Source organism: Saccostrea cucullata, unplaced genomic scaffold, assembly GCF_032062105.1.
Source record: "Saccostrea cucullata isolate Sc308-1 unplaced genomic scaffold, CSIRO_AGI_Scuc_v1 ctg119, whole genome shotgun sequence".
NCBI lineage: Eukaryota > Metazoa > Mollusca > Bivalvia > Ostreida > Ostreidae > Saccostrea > Saccostrea cuccullata.
In genome coordinates this window covers 227,877-255,788 of record NW_026929195.1, presented here as the reverse complement: position 1 = coordinate 255,788, position 27,912 = coordinate 227,877, and the positions used below count along the sequence as shown (strand labels likewise).

General features: G+C 31.3%; 1 protein-coding gene across 7 annotated transcripts; it reads left to right on the top strand.

Moving 5' to 3' along the window:
• Window positions 1-69: 69 nt before the first annotated feature.
• On the top strand, window positions 70-27,053 carry LOC134280057 (G-protein coupled receptor dmsr-1-like). Of its 7 annotated transcripts, none has more exons than XM_062762496.1 (3): window positions 70-227; window positions 23,211-23,293; window positions 24,280-27,053. In XM_062762496.1, the coding sequence occupies exon 3, from the start codon at window positions 24,400-24,402 to the stop codon at window positions 25,591-25,593; it is 1,194 nt and encodes a 397-aa protein (XP_062618480.1). In that variant the 5' UTR covers window positions 70-227; window positions 23,211-23,293; window positions 24,280-24,399; the 3' UTR covers window positions 25,594-27,053. The 7 variants fall into 7 exon arrangements, with proteins under 7 accessions (XP_062618480.1, XP_062618482.1, XP_062618476.1 ...); XM_062762498.1 differs by lacking the exon at window positions 70-227 and adding an exon at window positions 16,282-16,303; XM_062762492.1 differs by lacking the exon at window positions 70-227 and adding an exon at window positions 16,761-16,910.
• Window positions 27,054-27,912: the final 859 nt, after the last annotated feature.

Sequence of the window (27,912 nt, the reverse complement as noted above, 5' to 3'; positions counted from 1 at the left end):
CAATTTTCAATGCTTGTAGGTTGCTATTACTCAATTTGTTATAGTTTATAAGACTCTGCAATAATCATTTATCTTGTTATCGCGTGAAAGGGGGATGCTGATTGACAGGGGGTACTTTATGAAGCATTGAAATTGACTCAAATATCACTAAGTGTGGCGTCATTTTCGGGGAATAATAGGGAGGAAAAAGAATCGAAGAAACTAGATCATGTTGGACCGATTTCTCGGTAAGTCAAAGTTATGTCAAGTTTATCTAATTATTAAAATGCGATAGAATGATTAAAAAAATAATGCAGGAAAAAAATTTTAAAATTAAAATATTAATGAATTAATTGTTTTTTGACTAAACATAATTATACATTTTCATATGTGTGGTTAAGGGACCAAAGTTTGAAAACCAACATCTTAGGTGCAGGAAATATGAAAAAACACTAATGTTCATTGCTTTTTGGCCCAAAATATGTTTATACTGAACTTATATATTTATATTCATTTTATTTTTGGATGAGTTCATTTAGGGTTTATTAACAAAAATAAGTTTTGTTTCGTGTTCAATTATACAGAAGATATAAATATTGTCAAAAATTAATTTTAGAATTTCATCAAGAAATGAAATCGATTTGGCAAATAAATGAAAAAAGTGCCTAATATATTCCCTCTTTATTTAGTTTTGGGGCGTAAGGTTAATATCAGAACTTCCTTGACGTGGAATTCCTTTGTTCACGTTAAACAGTGAGTTTGCTTATCTTGTGTGTTTCGCACACATTGGTGTTGATAGTTTGTAGCAGGTGGGACATCAAGGATTAAACGAAAAAGAAGCTTGGTGAAGCAACATAGAAACACTATCTCAAACCGGACTGTTATGAATACTAGGCCGATATAAGTATCCATCCATTTATCATAAAAACCTCTTTTAAGATTGTCGAGATTATAGGTTTTGCTCATGTAAGTGGTTTTGATTGCATCAACGGTTCTTTTCCGTGTTGCGCTGAAAAAGCTACTAATCCTTTGCATGATACTTTTCTTTTAGCAGGACATGTAATTACCCATTGATTCATATATGATCAGAAGCGATGAGCATCCTATGCAACATTGCATATCAGATCGCTAAGCCCATTTGGTTGTCGGAATATCAAATATTATTATGCAGTATATAGCCCACATTTCTCGCATAGGGCAAGTTTACATAGATACTATGCCGAAATAGTAGTTTCTGATTCTTCAAAGCACATACCGTTTTTGTATTATGCACAGAGACGATCACTGATTGAGATAATTTTATTAAATATATAAACTTAATTTATACAATTGACACAAGATATATTATTTGAAAACAGTTATATTTATTCTAAGGAATCTTTGTGTAATTTCAAACTAATTACATACAGATCGTTAGAAATTGATATCAAGGATTAAAACGTTTTTTTATATGGCGCTTGATTGAAGGATCATAGAATCCACTTCTGTAAACAAATCAGTGAAAATAAAGATGATATCTTTGATTCTGACAATTTTAACTAAGTGCAACTAAACATGAAGATTTGAATTTTTTGCAGCGCGCTGTGTTACCACCATTATTTTCAGGAAAAAATCCATGGATTGCCGCATAAAAATAACAACAGTCAGCAAATAATAACAATAGTGTTGAATTAGAAATAGATGAGGGGTATACCATGTGTCAAACCCTGCCTAATTTAGGCATTTATTGATATTATATAAATAGCATTATTAAACATTTTCGGGCAAGTTGATTGTAGATCTTAGGTTTTTGTACACGTAAATCTTACAGACAGATATTTACAAACTGCTTTGTGTAATTTCTTTGAAATTATAAGAAGGAAAAGTTAAATCAAATCGCAAATTGAGAATTCTGGATACAATTTTGTGTAAATATGGAGTTCATGTTACGATATTTCATAAGAAAAAACAAGAATTAGAAAGATGGGGGTATACAAAGAATATTTTATTGAAATTAAACTTTGGTTCAAAGAGTTTGATAGGAAATGTTATCTTTGATAAACTATAAAGGAAAAAAATGAACTCAGATGAAAATTCAAGATGAAGAAAATATAAGGCAATGATTCCCTTGCATTATCGTTAGAACATCTTAATGGCATCGTTACACAATGAAGATCCGCTCAATTTCTATAAGTAAAGTTATAGCAGCGTATGAATTTCTTTGTTACGCAGCCTACAGAGAATTGATGCACTTCCGTCACCTGGAAATTTCTAGAAAGTCTGTTAATTGAATAAGCCTCATTAAAAGAAAAAAACAAACTTATAACAGTAAATAAGATTCTTCGTTTAATCCCAAGAACCTACAAAAAGATTAAAAATAATAAAGTCAAGGGATTCCTAAAGTCGTCGTCAAATTATATACTATAACCTAGATTGTGTATATCATTATTTATTGCATAATAGTTGTCCTTGAGACTTTATCTCTTGTTCCTCAGGCAGCTGTTTCTGAACCATTAGCTTACAATTTTACATCAAAAATTGTGCAAAATACTAAATTACCTTCATTAGTTCTTTCAAAAGCAAATGAAATGCATATGCCTGATTTCAACTTCAATCTACTTTGATTTTAAGGATGTAAAATGAAATTGCAGCAGGTAATAAAGTGCATTTAGTTAATTTTTCAAGATCTGTGTCATCGCTAGATAAAAAATACACTTGAAAATGTCACACGCTCTTTCTTAAAGTTATAATGAGCAAAGGTACATGAAGACCCTTTATCATAAATCCAATATCATAATATATTTTCTTTTCTATTCTCTCCTTGTACTAGAAATAAAATTCCAAACAAAGATATATCCAAAATCATGGTTCAGTTTTTTCCTTTATATTTATACTTACATTGCCATAGCTCTTCGCTTTTTTTTTTAAAAAAGTTTCATGATATACTTAGCTTTTCATGTGTAAAGGGTAAACGTAACCAAGTTACTCATTTTATGGAATTTATTTATTTCCATATCATGATGACATTGGCATTTAACACTCTTAGTCTAACTCAGTCGTTCTTAATACTCATCTAACACTGTAATACGTAAATTCATATGTATTACATATGGCCGATCTGTCACGAATAGCTCCAGTGTCCACAAAATGGTACCTTTGTCTTGGGTACGTAGCTAAAGCCTTCAATAAGCATTGCTACATTTATGTTATAGAAATTTTACAGCACTCTAAACAGACCTTAACATTAATCCGATTTCAAATATAATTTCCTTTCTTTCTATTCTTTCCTTGTATTAGAAAAATAACTCCACACAATCTCTTTTCAAATTTTCATAATCTATCTTGCTTTTCTTTATTCATGAACATGTTTGAAGAAGGAACAATGACCAAGTCACTCATATATGATATTTATGTTCCTTAGTTCTCCTGCCAGACAACTGAGCTTGTTTTTTGGCTAAAGCAGGCAAAAACAAACAACATCATAGAAGTGAAAAATGTCATTTATTGAAGTAAATGACGTAAAAGTAGTAAAACATATTTACAATACAAGAAAGGGGGTCAGGAAAGGGGACTTAAATATAAAATATTACATATCTTTATCACAATATTGCACAATCTGACCCCCAGCACCATAATGTCATTGTAAATGATATACAATAGAAAAAAGGGGGATCAACCAGCAGACTAATTAAGAAATCAAAACCTGAAAAAACATTGTCATGTATAGTATACATATTATATATCTTCAGTTGACCCCCTATTAAACATAAAAAATTCTAAACATACATGAAAATAAATGTGCTACATTGCTGCCTGCTATCAATATTAATTTTCACATCATTGTGACAATGATAGATTATATGTAACACTCTTCTAAACTGCTTATCATTAATGGCTAAATTTTATCTTATAAGAAATTAGAACATACCGAACAAAAGGACAATAATAATAAAAACTGCAAATGGTTAAAAACTAGAATTAACATTTAAAGATATCACAAAGTTAAATAGCAATTGCCATTCCTTAGTCGTAAATTGATGTCATGTCTGAAAAAGTCTCTCAATTTTTTTCTTATACCGGAAACTCTGATGCAAGCCCGTGTGCGTTACATTTCCGGTTGATCAGAAAGTTTTTAGCAACGAAGTTATCATTGTGCAAATCGTCAACATCCTCTTGAAGCAGGATTAAGTCCCCTTAATCACCAAAAAATGATTTTGCAGAGATCGTGATATAGGTGGACTTAAAGAGGCATTCATATGCGATTTTTATTCTCTCTGAATGAAATTCAATTTCCGACCTTGTTACATTATAGGGAACATTTGTGGAGGGAAATATTCCAGTAATGTGTGTAATAGGGATATTGATGATATATTTCCTTTTGAAATAAATCAAAGGGGTTTTAGGAAGTATTAAGACTATTTTTGCCATTTTCCCCACCAACATGTTTCAGATAATTAGGATGCGGAAATGAATTAATTAGACAAAATATTTGATTGATGGCAAAGATAACCTTGATGATTATAAAGACACATTGTAAACTAGAATTAAATTTTAAGCCAAACAACCCAATGTCCGTCACCGTATGAAAATTATGAGTATGTTAGATAATTACGAATTAAGGGTTTCCTTAAGGTCAGTAACGGAATAGCGTTAAGCAGGCCATTGATTGAATGGGATTGGTTATTCTGAAAGCAGGATTATTGGGACTGCTTATTCATTGTTCCTAAGGAACGATGATTGAAGCTATGAATAAAAGACACGAAGCCCATTTTCGCGTCTTTTTCATGAACGAGTTTCAATATAACTATTTCTGTCAGAGTTACTTAGAAAAATCAAAAGATGTTTAATAAGGAACTGGATTTCAAATCCCAACTGAAACAAAAACCACGATCTTGTCAAAAGATGGAAAATTCGAATCTGCATTTGACGAAATATTCAATGGAAATTGATTAGCTCATATGATGATCAGATCAAGAGAAAAAGAAACTTTTCTAAAGAAACATTTCTATTGAAATATTGAAACATCAGACAAATTCAGGCCTTTGAAGGATTACACCCTAACTGAAAAGTGAAAAAAGAGAAAAGAAAGTCTGCAGATTGATTTTCATATTTCAAGAAATTGTTTGTAAATTGAAAGAATTCTAAAAGTAATATCCACATTTACTTGTATCTTGTCTTTTCTTTTTCAATTATCTTTACAAATAATGTGAAATAACTAATTTTCGTGGGTGTTTAATTTTCGTTGTTTTCAAGGTATAAAGAGACCCTCAAATTAATGTCTACCACAAAATGCAATTTTTCACGTATATCTAACTACTGAATTAAGCCTTCGACTTGGAATTTAAATCCTCATGAACCAATATATTTTCGTCAAACTTTAAAATAAAATATTTTTCTTTTGTATTCATGAGCTCTCAAGATTTTTGCGCCAAAAATCCATTTAAATACATCAAAATGAGAAAGAGAACCAATATTGTCATTAAATGCACAATTAAACAGCAGTTTATTTTAAAGAATAAAATATTCATTTTCCCTATTGGATACTGTGACTTATCTGAAAAAAAAATATGCACAAATTCAACTCTTTTAAGTAGCTATTTTGATATTTTGAAAATTGTTAATAATCAGTAAAAGCGGAAAACTTTCAAAAAATATATGCAAAAGGAAAATTATTTTCAGCATGCATTAATTTAATCAAACAAGAATAGGGCTTTTAAAGTACCTTCAATGTAGGCGAAACAATTGCCATTTATATTCAATGTTTTTATAATTGTTCCTTAAATGTAACAATGCTGCGACAGAGTAAGCAACACATTTTCGGCAGTTACACTGCAAAATCATTAAAAAAAATTAATGACGCATCGGTGTTCTTATTGAAATGAATTTTACTTTTATCTTATAGTATGTAAGCTGAAAATAGTTCAAAGAGCCAAAATCTGGAAGAGTTTGAGTAAAATCATACTACAATTTCTGAAAATTTTGAAAATTAATACTGTAACATTTAATTTATTCATAAAAATTGTTAAGGTTATTAACACAAAATGTATCCTAATAAATTCAAATCTTTATAATCATCTGTAAGTAAACATTTTTTAAAGTATGTTCACGGCTCTTTTCTGAAATATTTTATTTTTACAAAATAAAGTTCAATAGAAAATGGAATCATAAATGAAAATTCACATATCAACTTCATTCAGATGAACATATCTTTTTCAACATTTAAGTTGCTTTCAATTTGCAAAAATGTTTTATAGGCTGTATTTTAAATAACATCACACCGGAAATAATAACTGACTGTAAAAACATCAGATTAATTGAAAAAATACATTCGGTTATAATGTGTATCACATAGACAGTAAATTTCATAATGTAGAGAACGCAAAACAAAACTGAAATTCACACCTGGGTGAAGTGCAGTATTATTAAAATTTATTGCCGACCAAATATATTCTCATAATTCATTGAAATTTAATAAACGATTTCAAAGATGTTTTCTGCTCCTTTAGCATTTTACAGAAAATACACCAAGAGTTCATACGGTAAACTGTACTTGATGTAGTTCAGAACATTTATTATCAGATATTTTCAATAAATAATCGTATCTTAAGGGCGAATAAATGTTATTTTACATCCAGAACATAAAACCGTTCATTTAAGCTTTGATCATAAAACGGACAGTGTTTCTATTGTGATTTATCGATAGTTAGAATTGGGTATAATAATAGTCCTTCGATAAGTTGCTTTAATACTAAACAAAAATTACAAGATTTATAAACACTCTAGTGCACTATATACATCCTTTACCGGTGTTAAATGACTCTGTAGCTTTTACATCAGACAAATATACTTGCTTTGTTGAGTTAATGCATGATCTACCTGAAGGGAAAGTAAACTTCACAACTTGTATAATATGAGAAAATGTTACAAAAGGCGTCTCCATTTTGTCAATAATAAATATTGATTGAGTGGAAAAGGAATACTCGGCAAAGGTTTGAATATCAGTTGCTCTTTTCAATGCAATATTTACAAGTACAATGTACCTTTTGATTTACATCATAATAGAATGTTTCTTATAATAGCTCTTGAATAAGTTTAGATAACTTTAGATAACTGAATGCCAATACCTCGACAACATGGAATCAAGATCTAGTGTTACCTCTGAAGAGTGGTGAAATGAATATATTTATGTACAGGATAAATGTGAATACTTGTCAAAAATCTGAAATATTAAAAAAATTGAAAGTGTGTAAAAGTCGATGAAAATCCATTGTATGTTGATAAGTATCAGATGAAAAACCAATGATTTTTTAACCGCTTGCGTTTGTATAAATGTAATCTAAAAATTAACACTACTTTTCTTCAAGAAATACATGTATAAACATGTGCATGACTGTATTATCTCAAGCTTTATTTAAAGCATGATTTAAAAAGAAACGATTTATTGATATTGACTGTAATATTTGCATATTTATTAAGCTCAAAATAATATATTAATACTTGTCTTATACTCTTTTTAAATCAGCAAAGAATAGCATTATTTGCCAATTTTTGTCTAAATGAAAAAAAAGCCCAGCCTTACATTCGCGATAATACATGTAAGTTGTCGCTGATTACCAAATAAAGAATCGCGAAAAAAAGATTTTTAAAATAAGTACTGGTTTACAGTATTAGAAAAAATATATAAAAAGTAGGTGAATAATGTGAGTGAAATAAAAACCTTTATTCATCTCAAAGTTAAAAATGCAATGCGTGAAAAATGTATTCATCTAACCTTAACACATAATGTTGAATAATTCTATCCTGGAAATTGCATGGATCTAGTACGATGTTGCTCGTTGTTTTCATTTCTAGAGATTTGTCTTTTATTCGCACTAAATGTCATAAAATCATATCAATATAATAATGGTTTCTAGCTGGCGGTGGCATAAATGAGATAACGATTTAACATAAAAAGGAATTATTTTTATTGAATTTTGGTTGCTCTATCTACTTACAAATATTGTTGAGAATTAAAAGGCTTCATATACCCTACTGACTAGCCACATGAATTTATTGTAATGTTCACAGCACTAAAAATCTTAAAAATTGTAACTTATTTCTTATCTATATTTTCTTGATATTCAATTCTGTGTACAACTTTGCTCGAGGTTTCTGCTGCCTTTTTCTCCTTTGCATTACAAATCAGCATTAACCTAGAAAAGAAAGCCGTATTTCATATTACTTTACTCGATTAATGCAACATTCTGATTGTAAAACAACGTTTTCATTGTATTTTTTTTCTTTGAACTGTAGTCTTAATTGGTGTACTGCCTTTTCAAGGATGTACTCCCACGAACAATCTATTTTCATTTATGAAATCAAACATCTTTTCATCTCTCCTGACTGCTTTTCGATAATTCTATAATGTCCATTTCTGTAACAAATTCGTCTTAATCACAAGGCTTATATATCAGCAATGATATTTGATAACTGTGTGAATGGCTAGTTCTGTCAATTTTTATGTTCTTTAATTATCATTCATAATGTTTTGAAGTATTTATAAATGCGTATAATTGTAAAATATTGTAGACCTTTGTTAATGACATCGTTTATTATCTTAATTACTTCTGTAAATTTTTATAGATCTATGTATTTATGGCTGTTTTTCTGCAAAAATTGTTACAAATTGTTACCCTTTTCTTTCTGTTTCAGTCATTTCTGCACTGTTTCAATCTTAAGAGAAATTATTTAAGTACTTTTTGACTCATTAGAACTGAAAAAAATCGAAACTTTGTAAGGGCAATATTTTTCCAACACAAAGACTTGTCAAGTAGGTAGCTTCCAAATGAAGAAAATAAGAAAAAAAAAACGAACATCTGTTTCAAGCAATTTTATTTTTTTTTTAATATTTTTTCTCACAAAAATGTAACAGGAAGTAACACATTGAACAGAGTAGTCGCTTTAGATAAAACAATAAAGTACGTCATTATTACTGCCATTGGATATAGGCAAAACGTTAATTGATATTTAAGGAAATGCTCTCAAGACGGTTCTTTTTACCTTCGTCACGTACTCACGTACATACATTAATTTATGTAGTATGCGGAGACTAGGGCTTCAAACGAATTGCAAATCTCCGATGGACACTATTTGACATATTCGTTTATTAGCTGATCTGTGTTATACGCCTAGGAAGCAGAATTTTTTCAAAAACTTCTACATAAGAATAAGAAAACACTTCCTGTAGATGTATTTCAATGTATTTTCAATTAACAGTTATAGTTACCGTCGTTTATTTTTCAATTAGATAAATATAAGAGAACTTGAGACAAAAAGACACCACGTGCACATAGTCTACTCCATCTCTTTCATAGTTTTATGTTTTACCGACTATGGACTACAGTGTAAAGGGGCCACCTTACATCTATATCATATGACAAAAGAGATGATTACAATTTTCCATCGTCAACCGTCCTTATGTATAACCACAAATGCTGACTGACTTTTTTCATACTAATTGTTTGACCATTATTTACACACTGAATTGACGACAGAAATTCCGTTCGTTACCGATCATGACAAGGAGAACACGGCGGGTGTGAACGGTCGGAAGGGGATACCCACTCCTCCATGGCACCTGATCCCACCTCTGATGATTTGGAGGCACGTGTTTACTCCGCTCCTGTTTTGTATGTTCAATGGACTTTTGAGCTTGAATACTCTTCGTTATTTCGATATATTTCAATACATGTATGTGCCATAGGGTGTCCTTCAAAAGAAAGGATTCTTCAAAGTGTCTCTGCATTCGCCAAACCATTGAAATTTGTGTCATTCCTTACTGTTAGAAAAATTCCTTTTGTACGTAACAGGCGAAAAATGAAATTTAAGTTTGAGAATGAGATGAAAAACTTTTCAGTAAGAATTAATGCTATTTTTAATGGCAAATGTTGCGCATATCTATTACTTATCTACATGTACAATTCATTTTAAAATTTATTTTATTTCACTGGGGTTAAAGAAAGATAATGACGTACATTGATTTTTTATTTAAAAAAATTAAAATAATTTTGAACTGATCTGAAATTAATCTCTTCACTATTGATGGAGCTGATAAGGAAACAAAGGAAATTACCCAGAGTTAATCAAATTCAAATGACAAAATAAAAAGCCAATAAAAGGATTTATTTTGTTCACCGCATTCTTCTAGATTTAGTTAGATTCAAAATACAATATTAAACATTTGCAGAAAAAAGGTCAAAAAGAAAAGTAATAAAGTAAAAACATTGTTTAATAACTCATGAATGTAAAAGCTAGGGGAAATAATTTTTTTATCATGAACAAATGTACAGAATTAAAGAATTTTTATTTGTCAATTCATCATGATTAACCAATGATTAGAGAATATAAATGTTCTTGAACGAGGAAAGAAGTTAAACATCATGAAGAAGGCATTATAGGCCAAAGAGGTGTATGCAATTTTTTTTATTGCAATAGTAGCGTTGATAAGTTGCACTATGACTAAAAATATTGATCTTATAATTGGAAGGATTAAACTAATCGAAAACTTGTGTCCTACATTTCAAAGATATGATGAAATGGTATAGTTTTACTTAAAGAGCATGATAAAACAGCAAGCTCTTGCCAAACAGAGTTGAGTGACATATCATTTTCATAAAAAGCTAAATGCAATTGATGCAAAATATAATACCAGCTCAAATTAAAGTTCTTTCAACAAAGTACTCAAGGGGACTTAATTCTATATAAATTCTAAGTTTTAATCATTGTGTTAGGATTTTTTGAGTCAAAATAAATACATTGGAGAAAATATAATACCAGTTTTACCAATTCATAGTGTAAGGGGTTCAAAACACTAAAATCCATCACCACTGCAATCGTTTTTCATTTTCGCTTAATCGTTTGACATGAAAAAGCAATTTACGTCTCTAACACAATAATACATTCTGAATTTATTCGGATAATGTTTCTACGATTAGCTAATTTTAGCACATCGAATAAAATAACAAAACTGAATGAAAGATCCTTTTATTCTTTAACTTTGGTTGTAGAAACTGTGTGATATAGCCGTCCTTATAATCAGGTATAGGAAGCCATACTCTATTCTTTATGACTCCGATTCAAAATTGGTTTATTTTTTATGAATTGATTAAACCTTGATCTTTGTTTCTTAATACCCGTATCAAATTAAAAACATTTACTGTATATAAATGGTTCTTAATGATTTAAAATATCTTACAGATTACAATGAATGCCATGTTAACTCGAAAGATTCATCATATGAAAAATGAAGATAACTTTACGAGTACAACAATTATGTTTCAACGTCCAATGAAACAATACAAATTGTGAGCAGAGCAAACACGAACCCTCAAAATTAAGTAGATGGAATCAGGTGTAATGAAGGAGAAAATGACTCCTGTCAAACTCATACCAGCCGTGATGCCTTTATTGTTCTTGATTGAGAAGTAATCCATTTAAAGTTTAATAGAAAGAAAATGACCAAGCATTTTGTATTTAACATGTTTGATATGTCAGTAAACCTTTGGGTTGTAATTTCAAACAATGTCATTGAATCGACCACAGAATATGCCAATTGTGACTTTAAACGAGATAGAAGATCTCAGTTTTCAGTCACCTGCTTTGTTTAAATCTGTTCTCATCTAGACCATTATCTTGCAAATCAACTTCGAGACATAAAGATCACATTAAGGTGATCAAGGTGTATTGCTATACAAAAATATGGGAAGTTTATATAGAAAAGTTGAGGTATTACCTCCTTAAAAATTTAGATGTAAAGTTTGTCATCACCTTCTTTCTCTGATAGATATCCAATATGACGTAGAATGTTTTCGTCTTTATGTAGTCTTTGTGTGTTTGTTGGAATATTCGAAACAGCAGATGAACGTAGTTAGGCAACCTTTTGAATAAATTCTGAATATTTGAATGTAACATCTAATCAGAAGAGTTGGAAAATTTCGTATTCTACTCTTACAAAAGAAAAAGTTGTCCTTAGGGAGTCACTAAAGATACATGTAGATCGTAGAAGTCCGTCTTGATTTCAGGAGCAATTTTATACATGTTTTAATAACTCTGGAAAAGTGTCGATGCCTTCTTCATATTTTACCTATCCATCTGGGATAATCCGGGTACCCATGAAATTGTGTTGTCATAGGAAAGATCTTGAGTTCCAAAATTTTGGACATATCTAAATAAGTGATATAAGGTCCCGACTGTAATCTCTATTTACATTGTACAAGAACAGTATTGAAGTCACTAGCAGAACTATGGAGGATTGAAGGGGAAAACATAAACACGTAGGTTGATTTATTTCCTATGGTAGATATCTAGGTTCTAGATTGTTTTGGAAAATGTATGATTGAAACTTGAAAATGGTAGGATGCTAGGCTCAAACACTTTGTAAAAAAGGGTGTTGTAAACATTGGGGGAAGTGGGGACAGGAATTGGGATCAACGACAATTACTGCCTCACTTTTTTCATAATTATGTATCTAAGCAACAGTGGAATTTACTAAAAAGCAACTTCCATAAAAAGTAATTTGTTTTCCAAGAGATGAAAAACAAACTATTTGCATTAAGAGTGATTCGTCCATATGTGTTATGATTGACTGACACAAGTCCAAAAAGTGTTTATTTGGGTTGAAATATTTTGTTCTCTATGATTTTGTAATGCTCCTTTTTGGATGTCACTCGGCATTTAGATTTGAAAAAATCAGACATGGAACGATTTTTTTCTTTTATGCCAAATACCATGAGAAGAAATTCAAATACCAAAAGAGAAATCTTTTCTCTTTCATATTGAAGAATAACTTTGAAAAAATCCAAGTAATATCTAATTGTTGTTATTGCGAGTTCATATGTACAGCTATGTGTTTTAGTACAGCTTTGTATCGCTATGTATTAAGTACCTCTGTGTTCCTCTAGGTGTTTATAAGTACCGCTATGTACCCCTAGGTATTCATAAGTATACGTACCGTTCTATAGATTGCAATTTTATAATCACATCTTGATAACCAGCCTCATGTCTGTTTACTACGTGGATGAAAAAAATCCTGTAAGAGAAGGCATTCTTCTAATTGAGTATTTAGCATGTCAGCTCTGAGATATAAGAAAATTAATTGTTTAGTTACCGTTAAACTACTAAATTACTCTCTTAGACGTTTTCAAACTCTCGATCTTTTAAAGAAATGTTGCCAGTCATCAAATTCAGCTTATAAGCAGATAAATAGTACATTGTGAATACTTAACTTTTCGTTATAGCTCATTTACATCCGTTAAAAAAATGATCTTATATCTTGATGGGGAATGGTTTATATCGAAGGGTCTTCCATTTTGGTGCCACTGATTTTAGTTAGATTTTGTGATTTCAAAGTTTCTAACGGTACGTTATTTTTTAAGCTTCTCCCTTTCACCTGAAATTAATTCTAGAACAAGTTGTTGAACAGTACTGCGTATGGTTTTCTTTTACTAATTTTAATTCACCGAGGAGTAAAACGGGAACATGCTAACCCCAGTACACTAGATCCTTCTGCTCTGTTTTCATTTGGTTTTTAAGGTCAGACGAAACGTTCCTCAGATATCTTTAGACTATTTTGTAAATCTTCGTAATGTATGAAAAATATGCAAAATGTTAACTAACTTTTGAGACCTTAACAGGTTTTTAATTGGCGTTTAAAAATCGAAACACTTGAAAGTGTGATATTGGCAAATCAAGGTTTTTTTCCCTGAAGAATTATATAGAAACCTCATCCTCTGGTATCTTGCACAAATGCTTGGTAAAGCAACTCGATGTCTTGTGAGTAAACAGTACTTAAATAGCAAAATCTTGGATTTTTTTTTATATAACTGAAGAATGTTATCGTCTGTCCTTTAGGAAGTCTTAGAATCCATATAGGTAAATGACAAATTTCATTCAATTTGGTTGTTGGAAATAAAAAAACATAAATTATTTTAAAAATGACATGAATTTAAAGAATTCCCTCCTAGGGAACTATATGTAAATTACCACTTGTAGAATTAATTGTAATAAATAAATAGTAACAAACTCAAGACAATTTAGTTATAAATACATGTCTTGTCAGCCTGACCAAGCATACATGCTGATAATATATATATTTTTAAATTCATAACATGTATGCTTTTGAATCACTATTAAAAGACGAAAGACGGAAAGCTTAAGATACATGTAGACGATACTTTTTTTGCCTTGACTTCATTACCCATTTTTTTACATTTAAAACAAATGTGAAAAAGTCTTCTTCATATTTTATCTATCGTCAAGGTTAATTCAAGTACTCGTGGAATTTTGTTGCCAAAAAGAAGATTGGGATTTCCAAAATTTTGGATTAGTAGGCTCTGTAGATTGTTTTAGAAACAGGGTGTGGATTAACTTGTAAACATGAAATACTGTAGAATACTAGGCTGAATTACTTTGTAAATAAGAATGTTGTTATAATTATATTCATTATATGTTGTTATAATGAAGAAAAAAATATGAGGAAAGAAATTTGGAATTCCAACAATTACTGACTAACATTTTTCATAATTTATTACTAACACTCATTTATTTGCATTCTGAGTAATGTCTCCTTCTGATTTATGATTGACTAACACAAGTCCATAGAATGTTTGAGTGAAGACATTTTTATTGTCTTTTTGATTGTGTAATGCTTCATTTTGGATGCTATTCGACATTCAATTTTGAATAAATCAGGCATGACATGTTTTTCTCTCTTTTATTCCAAACACTATGAGAGAAATTCGAATTTCGAAGAGAAAAAAGATTCAAAGTTTTTTTGATATTGAATTTCTTTAATACTTGACTATATCTTTGAGTCAAATAAGATAATTGATGGATTACTGAATTAATTTGTAATTGAGTTTTTTATGTACCGCTAGGTATTCAAATGTTCCCTAGGTCTTCATATGCACTGCTAAGTGTTTATAAGTATCGCTAGGTCTTCATAATATGTACCTCGAGATTTTCATATGTACTGCGAAGTGTTATAAGTGTTCTTGACTGTGTGCACCTTAATATATCCATATGTACTTCTAGGTGTTTATAAATACTGCCAGGGTTAATTTGTACCTCGAAGTTTTCAAATGGACTGCTAAGTGTTTAGGAGTAGCGCAAGGTGTTCATATGTACCTCAAGGTGTTCAAATGTACATCTAGGTGTTTATAAATACAGCTAAGTGTTTAAAAAGTACCGCTAGGTGAGCTATAAGTACTGTTGTAACTAAGTTTATAATGAAATCTTGATACCCGGTCTCATGAATAAGTTTACTATGTGGAGGGAAAAAAATCTTCCAAGAGAAGGCATTCCTCCTAATAGGGCATGTATCATGTCAACTCTGAGATATAGGAATGGTTCGATAAAACTACTAATTGCCTCTCTAAGAAGTTTTCAACCTCAAGATCGTTTAAACTTTATTTGCAAAGAGCAAATGTAAAGAAATGTTGCCAATGTTTAAATTTAAGTTCTTACCAGGAAAATATTTAACCTTACTTTTGTTTTAGCTCATTCACAGTCATAAATTAACGATGCTAATTCTTGTACATGTATACTGAAAAGAAATATACACGGTAATTATTTCCATTTGCTATAGTATGTTAAAATAAACAAGTGGTATATTTTCTTCTGTGGAATTTTTCACGCCAATATTGGTGGGCGATCACAAGCCTTCAACAAAAAAATCAAAACACAATGGAAAAACGTTTTGCTGGAAGAGATTAAAAAAAGGAAAACAAACATTTCTTTGCATGACTTGGCTTCTATGGCGTGGGATATACGGATGCTTATCATATACCTGAAATGTGTAAATACCGAAATATTGACAGGTAGCTGTTCCCAACTGAAGCAATCAATGGAAACAAATAAAGAATTTAAAATGCACAAACGTAGCAATTGGTGAAATCGGAAGTGGACATTTTTTTACGATTATCGAAAAACGAAATAGCGTAAAAGATTTTTCTTTGGCTTAATCGCAACAGCGAGGCTTTGAAAAAACTTTGATGGTATTTACTCCATTAATAATTTACAGATAATTATTAGTTTCAGGGAACGATGAATTTTTTAACAATGTTGACAAAGCATAGGGAATGGTCTATGGATCGCGTCCGTGTGCTCCCGTTTTAATATAAATCTCTTTAATCGGACCCTTAAATCAAGATCAAAGATTTATAACAGTTTAATACGGAATCGGTGGGTAGCTTTTTCTTTACAAGAGCCGTAACTTCGATCGTCAGTAACTCAGCGTCCCTATAGCAGAACATATTACTTCACTGGATAGGGAAGGCGCACTGCGACTGGTGCGTTAACTAATAGAAAGGTAGGCTGGCATGACTTTACTTAGGGATGTTTAACGTAAATTAATTTAAAATTTTCTGTCATAAATATTATTCTCCTTGGTTTGTAGACGATCGTCATATATGCACTGTAAATATTTTTTTGTATTCTTCAATAATTATTTATATAAATGTTGAAAACATCCATCAAATATCTGTAGTGGTTTTGTATCAAGATTAAAAAGGATGAAATGACTTTAAGAAAGAGAAAATAAATCATGCATATGGCTAAGTATTAAAACAGTAACAACTTTGTATCAGTTTTAGTACTTGCAATGTTGGCGATAGTGTAAGTTATGCATATATACAGTGTACTTGGATGTATTGAAACAAGAAAGGCTTTGTTTAAATTGCATGTAATTTTTACAATCCGCTTTATTGAAGTAAAAATAATGTTTCATTGTATACTAGTACTCAGATATAGGGACTATCCTTAGGGATTACATGTAAATACATGTAATTTGATTTCTGGGTCACCATCTTATTTGCTAAAATGGTCGTTTAGTTGATTTTACGTCCTTAGGATCCTATTATGATAGGTTCTTAGTGAACATTCTATCGATGAAATTGTGATCAAACTCCACTATTAGGGTAAGTTGGAAAGATGTTGCGTGAATTTTAATTAGAATTCTCCAGGAAGCAATAGCGGTACATAAATTAACGCAAACCATTGCAAAATCTTGCCCAAATACATTAATAACACTCTGATTACGATTTTTAGTTATTGATTTTTAGCAGTTTTGTTTATCAACCAGGAGATTTATAATTTGTATTTTGTAGTTTATCTGCCCATTCTTTCGTGACAAGATAGATATCTAAATACAGTAACGCACAAGCCATGAAAAACTGGTACGAAAAAAATCATGCAAATGCTTTCAATATATTCATATTTAAAAAAAATCATTTTATCCATTTTTCATGCACGTATAGTTTTAAGCTTAGAATATGTTAATATTTCGAATTCATAAAATGTACCAAAAAATTCATGTATTGAACCAAAAAGCCTGAAAGAAAAATGTCATTGCGAATTCCGAATAAATGGCTAATGAAGGCTATTTAACAGACAAGGAAACTTTTATAAATAAATAGCTAAAACAGTCGAATTACATCCATTCATTTCAACAGTTTTGGTATTTAGAAGAATATTCCTCGAAACAAAAGCTTTATTTTGAATGAACATATTGCGTAAATAGGCCAAATCATGCGCACAGAATTTGACATTTCGTTTAGTAATCCTTTGAAAAAGGAAAAAAAAATGAGTCCATCTTTTAATCTTGCCCCATTATCCAAGAGCCTTCGATTGTAATTTGTCCATACCGCGAGCTTAGAGATCATTATAACTCTTCTAAGATAGACGTATTGAATGTCTCCTAACCGCACGGAAAAAATTACATAAGATCTCGCTAGAAACGACCATTAATAAACCATAGGAACAAATCTGAATAATTTGTATATTATTAGCCAATTGTCATATGTATCTTGTTGTGGGTTTGTGAATGCTAATGCACTGTTATCTTGGGGACGAAATCGATTTAAGGTCGGGTTCGGCGGATGTTGTTTGTCCCCAAATTAAATGTCCATGTCTGAAGTTTTATGGAGAGTTTTGATGACCGAATTTTATCATTGTTTTCTCTGTTTATTGTTTCATTTTTGTCAATCCCATGCCAGTCTTCATCGTTTGGTTGCATAAAACTATATATACTTTGATGTAAATTCACCAATTAAAAAACAGATCTTATCAATTTTTTAAGCGAACATTTTCTTAATTAACAAACTAGTGAAATATTTTAATGGGGAAAAAAATTCAAAATTAGCGTTTATTCTGTTTATCGTTTTTAAGGATTTTAATTAGGAAAAAATCAATCTCTTCCGACGCGAGCACAGAGATTTTTTTAATCTAAAGGCCATTTTGTTTAGTTGGAAATGTATGCCACACAGTGTGTTAATTAATAAACCTCTTTGTACCTTTGCCTGTCATCATAACTGTTAATAAGCTTCGTCAGATGTCATTTTTGTTCTTTCTCGAAACTTCATTACTGATGTGAATTAAAACACGTTCAGCTTTTATACAACTTCTTAGACCATCCCAGAATATACATGTTTACAGGCAGGTGTTTATAGCTGTAGTCTACTTTCCATGTCTGTTGACTTTTCTTAATTTCATATTTTGTACCTCGAGTTGTTCAGAGGAGAACATTGTGTTAAGATTGAAATTGGTCAATCACATCTTACTGTTAACAACGCGTCAAATAAATACCCCCCACAACACGTGTTTCTTGCAAAGAACGATTTTTTGTTATAGAACCCTAATCTTAAGATAATGTACTCTATTCAGAATGGATGCATTAAGGTATAGGATCAGATTGAATCTAAATTTGAAGCATTCGTTATCTCTGTTCGGTATTTATTATAATGTCTTTGTAACCAATTATTTTTAAATGTTGAAAATGTATATGTATTTGTGTAAGTGCTTTCAATTGGTTTCGTCAAATTATGATTATATCTCTAGATCTTACATAAGATTCTAAATTCATCTCTTAATTTAAGGGTTATGTTACATCCAATGTGTAAAACTGTCCATGATTTTTCATTTTCTCAACATTTTTTTGGATAATCAGGAATCGATCAAATATTTTAAAGAACATTTCCGTCATTTTGTTCTTGATATATTTCGTATCATGTACAATCAGTATGTGTTAGCCTTGATGATTGCAATAATTTTTTTCCTAAGGTTGCATGCTTATATATTCAGACTCCTTCAACTTGGAGTGCCATTTGCTGATTGACCTTCGTTTGGGAGCAATATAAATATGCTATAAATAATGGCCAGCAGATATAACATCGTTTAATCAAATCAGTCATTTTGCGCTTCGCTGAAAAAAAATTCAACCTCTTGTTACTTTCACTCACGAAGAGCCAAAAGATATAAAAAGGGAAATCAGCTTGCTTACACTATTTGTGTTCGTAAAGGCAAGTGTATAGATCTGAATAGTCATCAATCATTCCGGATCGGTCTTTTCTGACGGGTTCAGATTTTGTATCATACCTTCACTATCCGCTGTTTCAGCGATGTATCAATCACGTCCTTAATCAAGCGTCTGGTTATACTTTTCTCACTTTATCAGAAGAAAGAAAGCTCTGATGTGGATTCAGAAAAAAGCGGTCAATTTATCCATGCATGACTTCGCTTACTCGGATTTCAAGTTTCTTTAATATGATTAGTGTAATTTCATCAACCTTTTTAAGTATTTATGTGTTAAGCTTAGTCTAAAATATCATCAATGTAAAAATATACTCGAATGTAGCAAAAAATTGCATCGCACCGAAACGATTTTGAAGGATACAAACGGATTTGCAAAAATCATTGTAAAAACCTTTGTAGTGAAATTTTCCCATAATCCATATAAATACGAAAATCCAATTCATTTTCTCAAGTTTTTCTCTCGAAAATTACAGGTTTACATTAACTCTCTATATTGTTCCTAAAAGACACTATGCCAGTTATCGTGTTTCTTTCTGCTACATTACGAAACATCACACGTGTACGTTTTTTTTTTTCAAACCTCAATTTTTTTCTAAGCGATCTAAAGGCCCGTGGTTTTGCACAAATTGTGTGTTGCTTGGTGATTGTTTTTCATCATCGGTTGAATAACTTATATAATATCGTGTTTGCTTTTTAAAGGCCAACGTGTATCAATTTCAACCATAATTAAAAACCAGCAACATCTGTTTCAGATGACGCATTGTGTTCTGATATTCATTAGCATCATAAATTAGGTGTGTATTGACAATGTTTAATATTTAACTACATCATAAAAAAGACCAAATACATAAAATAAAAATTTGAATTACCAATTGTTGCATGCTTCCGCTCATACATGCAAGTTTTATTTCAACACTTAAATACTTCGACTCACTTGGTTTTTCAATTTTAACGATATAAATTTTGTCAAATGTACACATAGGATTATATTCTTTCGATTAATACATGTACAGTACATGAATGTGTTCAAGTTAAATTACCGTATACGCAGAAATTTTGGGCGAGGATTGAGGATTCAATTTTGGCAATTTTAGCGAGGGTGTTAAAATCGCTAAAATTAAATATTGATAAAAAAATTTTATCTGCGTTAGAAGTTGGTGTTATGGAAACTGTTCACGCTAAAATCGTTTTTATTTCTTTGCTAAATTAAATAATGCATGATTTTTATAGACAATTCGCTAAATTTACGTCCTGATAAAAATTCCTTATATACGGTATTGTCAACTTGTAGCCATGTGAAAGGTGGGGCTTAAAGAAAAACAAGTTTATTAATCGTTACATATATGAATGTATCGAAAACTGGAAGGAAAAATGTAAATGAATAAAAAAGAAAACCCTTTTTTACAGCATCAATTGATATTAAGTCATTAAGAAAATTTTTGGTTTTAGTGTAAATTTTGAAGAGTTACGACAAAAAAGGTTTAGAATATACATACACCTCTGTAAACATGCATAATTTTTATATTATTCTTTGAAAAGAAAACCACATTACGTTTCTCAAAACAAAAGACAACACCATTTAAATTGTTACATTGATTTCTTATGATTAACGTTTTAGTAAAATTGTCTAGTATGAATTTTGAAGTAAAAACACTATTTGAAAAGCACTGTTTGATAAAATTTAAGGAAATAAATAGGGTAATAACTTGAATTGAAAATGTATGAAGTACGGGTTTTCAACGTTCTAGGTCACAATATGTTGCGGTGATAAAAACAAAAATAAAAAATATATATATGTACGTATGATCTAATTTTAGTATCTCACCGCCAGTTGGTGACACTGATGTTAATTTTTTTTTCTCATTATATTCATTTTTTTTTGTTTAATTGAATCATGGGATTCAATGTGTTAATTTGTTTCCTATTATTTGTGCGCTAATTTGTGGTGAAAAACTAACGTGGCTGTTAAGGGAGGCTGGGGGGGTGTAAAAAAAAAAATAACCATCAGGTAGAGCTTATTTTTTTTATTTAAATATGAAATCTTAAGCCGTCAACTATCATTTGGCAAAGAAAAAATTCATACATTTTAGTCTTAAACTTTGTTCATTTTTGTATATCTTTAATTTAGTCTGAAAATGCCCACAACCACCCGACCCTATTAATGCTTACATCAACTCCAAAATGTAACGGCATTTGTACAAAAAGGTGCACATACTTATTTTGTTGTTAGATTATTTTCCATAAATTGGCATTTCTTTTAAAGGTACACTGTTTGTAAATACATGAATATGAGGGCATTAATAGTATTAATAGTCAGTTAAGAGAGAGAGAGAGGGGAGAGAGAATGTTAGACATTTTTTTAAAGAGAAAATAGTCAATGCAAAACGTACAAGGGCAAATTTTCATCGATATGAATAAAAAAATCTGAACTCGTCTTATACAATGTATTGGAGGCGATAAATAGACTCAAGCATGATGTCTTCACAGAATTGATACAAAGCCACGAGTTTAACGATTAATATGTCTTTTGCAAAAAGGGCTCTATTACAAAAACGACCTCTCAGAAAAACTCTTTCAGGAGTCTTCTTGGCATCATTTAAAGATTTCTTAACCCGCTGTGATGAAAATGCAAATTGCGGGGACAACTTCCGCTGCCGGTTTGGCATTTTGTTCCTTAATCAGATTTTGATACATGTGTGTGGCAGAGTGTCTATTTTTTATCACTGGAAAACAAACTCGCACCACTGATCTGATATTGATTATTTTTAATAAAAACATTCAACATGTAAATTTTAAGTTGTAAAAACAAAATATATCTGATCACCTTAGAAGTGTTCTTTTTCGGGTCGTGTAACAAAATACTGTATAAAGATTTCTTTAGATCTCTTCAAAGATATAAGCACCAGAAAATGAGACTTCCAGCATATAATTAGTAATGCTAAAGATAATCAGCTACTTTATGTAGAACTCAAGGAACTAAAGTCTTGGATATTTTTTTTCAAAGCAATACACTAAAGTGATTACTTTACACGCTTTGCACCATAGATTTATTTTCACACCCTTTCAGAAATTATAATTGTCATCATTGCAGTTCTCGCTGAGATGAAAATAGATGCATTAGTTTTTCTAATATCATATGCGCGAAATCATATCAAAAAGCAACTGGTTCAAAAATACAGACGCCAATTCTTCCTCCAAATGTTTATATATTTTTGAGATAGCACTCCGCAAGAATCAAAGGCTGCAGTATCATATCTGTTATCCAAGGCATGGGATCGCTCAGTTTTATCAGAAAGGTTGGGTTAAACCGTTTTGACTTTCTCTTCTGTATATTTTTCTTCTGTGGTTTTATATTTCCACTTCTTCCTAAACTCTAACAGCTCCAACTTTTTAGTGTGTTTTTGATGGATTTTTTTATTTGCTATGGGTGTCAACGTTTCTATTCTTGGGACTTTATCATGAAACACGCTAAATTGCCATGGTCTTAAAAACAGGAAAGGTGGTAGCAAAAAACAGAGCAAATGAGTGAATTTTGCGAAGGCATTAATGAGATTGCTATGAACCATAAAAAGTATACTTCTGTGTCTTTTAATGTGAATACACGTTTTTCCTAGCACCTTCTAATGGAAAGCATAAAACATAGAAATTAACCTAACTTTGGTTTTCGAGACAACATATAAATGAAGTTCTACGGAACCTTAAAACCTTGCACTAGCCAAAGAGACCAAATCAACACGTGCTGATATACTGAATAATATAAAAAAGAACAGCCAATAAGCCAATAATCAATTGTGTTATTTTGCACAAGCTGATGCCACGTTTGTTTATGTTTTTATCAATGTTGATTCTGTGCTGCAGTGGTGCAGAAGAATGAAATGTTAATATAAAGTGTTTTCTCTTCATTTCAGGCCATTCACCGGGATATAGCAGCAGTGATCCGCATCGCATACTAGGACAATAAAACTTGGAAGAGATCAATGTATTGTCTACGGTAAGCTCTTTTTATCATTGCTCATATAAAACAAGTTGTTAGATCCTTACACGTGTTTATTTTAGCCTTAATTATACTTATTGAGTGAGGTTTTATTTCATGGCTGAAAGACAACTCCGTTTATCGACAATGTGCCCCTTCAAGATGACTTTTACAAGAATTGCTAAATATGCTTTAAGATATAATTCATCTATTGTGTTTAACAACTTTAATGGCGAAGAGGTTTAAGTATAATTTTTTTTCTCTTTTCCTTCTTATAATTTATTAATTATCTTTTATTTATACTGCAAAGTATGCCCAAATTTATTTATTACTCTTTCATAAAATTGAATATAATTATATTAAGACAAAGGCTTATGTTCTTAATCATGTAAATATAAAACTTTTCAGACATATTGTTCCTAAGCTGATTCCTGAAAAAAATTATCAATGGGCGAAAACTAAAATTCACAGATTATTTTTAATTATTCATAAATTAACCTAAAATTTCTAACTCGCTAGGAAACACATTAACTGAATTTATAAGATAATAGTAATTGAAAACCACAGATTACTTCTGTTGTGTTTTCTTCACAGGTTGGCTTGATGATTATACAAATAACTTCTTTTTTGTTGAAAGCTTTTATTTTCTATCTTGCTTTATCAAGATGATACCGCGGAACATTAGCAGATCAGAGTTGAAAAGGGCATCGCATGAAATCGTAATAACAGAGATAAAATAAATATTTGCATGTTCCTACTGTGTAGCAATTTAGGGGTTATGTTTTCCTGGGTTGCGGGGGAGGCTCCAGATTTTTTTAAGATAATGTTCTCAAGAATGAAACAGCTTTTCCGGGTCCAAGCTGATTTTTCCTTTTAAAAATACTTCATTTTCCTTCAAGCTTTATCCAAAGTGCCTTTTCTTATCCCGCCTAAAAAGCTGTTGAAGCTATCACCGAGTAATTCGATAGATATAGCGTTTTAACAAATGAATGCTATTATTTTAGGTTCAACATCCATTAAGATGATGACAAGCGATTTCTGAGCGGGCACAGAGCGATAAGACTATCAGGAACTTGCCATCTTCCTGCACTCGGCGCACAAGACTTTTAATTGCAGGCCGAAACATGGATTCATACAATGGGACTATGATTTACAATGATCTTTCCAATGTAACAACGTACGACATTCGATTGGAGAATAATTCCGTAACTCCGTTGACATGTCCTGAAACGGCGAATGATAATGGAACGGAATTGACGGGGTTGTACAAATTCAATGTTATGTACGCTGGAGTTCACGGTTATCTTAGTGTTGTGGTGTGCCTTTTTGGAATCGTGGCCAACAGTGTTAACATTGTCGTTTTAACAAGAAAAAATATGCTGTCATCGACAAATGTTTTACTCACGTGGCTGGCAGTGGCAGATCTTTTCACCATGCTGAGTTATTTCCCCTTTGCTCTTCATTTTTTCATTTTTAAAGAACCTGAATTATATTATTTTACGACACGGTACTTCGGTTGGATATGTTTCCTGCTATTTCATGCCAGTTTTAGCATCGTTTGCCATACTGTAGCTATCTGGTTAACGATAGCATTGGCCATATTCCGATTTTTGTACATTTGGTTCCCGACAAGGGGTGCGACATATTGTTCTCTTGCAAAGGCGAGACTTGCTATAACCTGTACCATCGTGTCAACCATTATATGTCTTGTCCCAAATTACATCATCAATGTGAACGGACAGATGCTATATTGCGATCCCAAGACAAACACAAACGAAACCATTCACACCATTGACTACCGTGTAGGTGGGGTGTTTGGGATTTTAGAAAAACTAAATTACTGGGTACAAGCAATTTTTGTGAAGCTCATACCTTGTGTGATGCTTACTATTCTAACGGTCCTACTCATTGTGGCCATGCACAAAGCCTACAAGAAAAGGATGGCTCTCAAAAATCAGGGGAAAAAAGACGAGTCGGACAAGCATAACGAACACAACAGAACAACAATGATGTTGTTCACAGTTGTTGTTCTCTTTTTGATCACCGAGTTCCCGCAAGGGGTACTGACTCTAATGAGCAGTTTTAATAAAGAGTACCATCGAGAAATTTACGAAAATTTAGGGAACCTTCTGGATATGACGGCTCTGTTGAATAACTCTATCAACTTCGTCCTATACTGCACGATGAGCAGACAATTTCGCCATACATTCATTAGTATATTTTGTAAGTGTTGTCCGGATAAAAAGCCCGGATGGAGAAAAATGGGAGTCGTAAGTGCGGAGAAAAATGGATTTGCTACTGTTACAACACACGTGTGACATCATATATTCCAAAGACGAAGTTCGTACGGAGGAAAATCAATTGAAATTGCTTTGTGACGACTGGTATCTCGTAAAAGCATTTTCACATTTCCATATTTAAATTTCCTCTCATCCCTGGATTAACATACCCCAGGACATCGAAAAACTGGTGCAGAGAAAGTGACTGATGACAATGCCTAGTTAGTCCAATGTCTGCGTATTGCATTTGATTCTGATGAAACTGTCCATTTTTCACGTGATATAGTAATTACATTATATTTTAATTTTACTTAACACTATTGTGGAACCATAAAGAAAAATGCATATTTTATAGCGGCCAAACAACTAGACTATGATAATTTAACGTAAAGTATTGTACTTTATTGCAAATTATAGCATGTTATGCATGAACATTTTACGTTGAATCTAAATTGCTACATCTATGGAAGTACACATATGGATTATTTTATCAATAGTATTATTTGAACAAACTAAATTAATTTAACGTACATTAAAATAATAGTTCGCATGATGAGTAAACTTATTCGTAAAACTCGGTACCGGTGAGTTAAGTTCTTTATTTAATAACTATTATTATTAATTTTTTTTGTAAATATCTTTTTTTTTTTTTCAATGTTTTTGTCTATAAACTTTTGTACTGAAATTCTCTATATTAAAAAAATCCCACTTAAGAAATGCCAAAACTTATGGCAGTTATGAGCACGTAATCTTAGTTCAAACCGATTTTCAAAAACCATCTCGAAAAAAGAATGTGAACACTATTTTAACGCCTAGTGCATTCTGTGTAAAAATAGATTTTCATAACAGATGTATACATAATTGACATGCTCCTATTAATAATTAAGAATGCGTTTTTACTCCTCTGACATAATTTAATTCCTGAAAATACTGAATCCTCTTACAATGATTTATTTCATTTTTTTTTAAGCTGAAAGAATGTTGCCACGAATGATTTATTGTACCAGGTTGTTTTTTGTTCGATCTCCGATCTGTTGATTGTTGATGTGTGTAACTTTACTTTATGAATGAAATTGTAAATATTTTTAGCAAATCAGCCCCCACACATAAGTAGTAAATTGTATATACACATTCTGATCCGATGTTGTGTCTCGTATCTCGGTTCAGTTTTCCTTTTATAGTTTACATATGTATAACCCTTGGCAAGCTATTTTTTTCAAAGATATAATTAAAAAAAATGGAAATATATTTTTTAACAAAAGATAGAACATTTAAACTTTTTGGGGTTAGGGATGGGATGACTTGGTTTGGAAAGTTAGAGGCATGTATATTCATAATTTTCTTTCTTTGTATTTAGCGTTTTTCAAGTCCGTTGAGTGTTTTTTCTCCTCTTTTCTCTATTAATATTAAAGTTGAAAAAAATTAATCTTGAAAAAAAGACCCTTCTTTAGTTATGAATTCATGGTCTAGCCTAATACAATGGAAGGTCAGAAATGGAACTCTGCAGGCGCGTAGCATCGTTTTTGGAAGTGGGGGGGCCAACCTACTTACCTGAAAAAGTTCATTAAAAGTTGCCCAAAGTCTAGCCTAATACAATGGAAGGAAATGTGGGGGGGCAACCTTCCTTTCAGTAAACATTTTCTATAGTAAAGGTAATGTCTCTGCTTTACAATGGTTAATAGGTTTAATATACAAGCGCAGTTTAAAACGTCTTCATTTTCACAATCAAAAACAGCCATGCATGCATCTCAATCGGCTTCCTCATTAGCACAAAAAGCATTTACAGGTCTACAAACTGCACATCAACAGTATTGCATAAAAAGCTGAGAACGCATAATTAACACTTCTATAACATAATCATATGCTACGTCACCAGGTGTCATCGTTCGTAAAAGTCTCCCTTTCGAGTGTTGAACTTATTCCTAGAGATTTTTAAAACCTGAAATCTCGCAATGCAAGAACCTATTTTTTTTTTTCAAATTAGTTTTTTTTTTACTTCCGTCCACTGGCACAATTCTGAAATAAATAACCCTCCGTACAATGTATTAAGTTAAATGAAAACTATCATTGTTCCTAGCCTATAAAGTTCTACCTTATATGGTATGAAAAGATGAATTTGAAAACAAGAGATTACTAGATGCTATCAATTGCGTCATCATAGAAATGTTTTAATTAACAATGTTTTTGTCTTGTTATTTCATGTTAAAAATGCCTTATTACATGTTTACGTCTTGTTGTTATAGAAAATTGTGAGTGGATAAGTATTGAGTGGTTGTCAATTGTGAATAAAAGTTGTCGTCATGAAAACAGTCTTGTTTATTTTGCATCCGCCATTTTGAACTTACAGAGTAGTAAGAA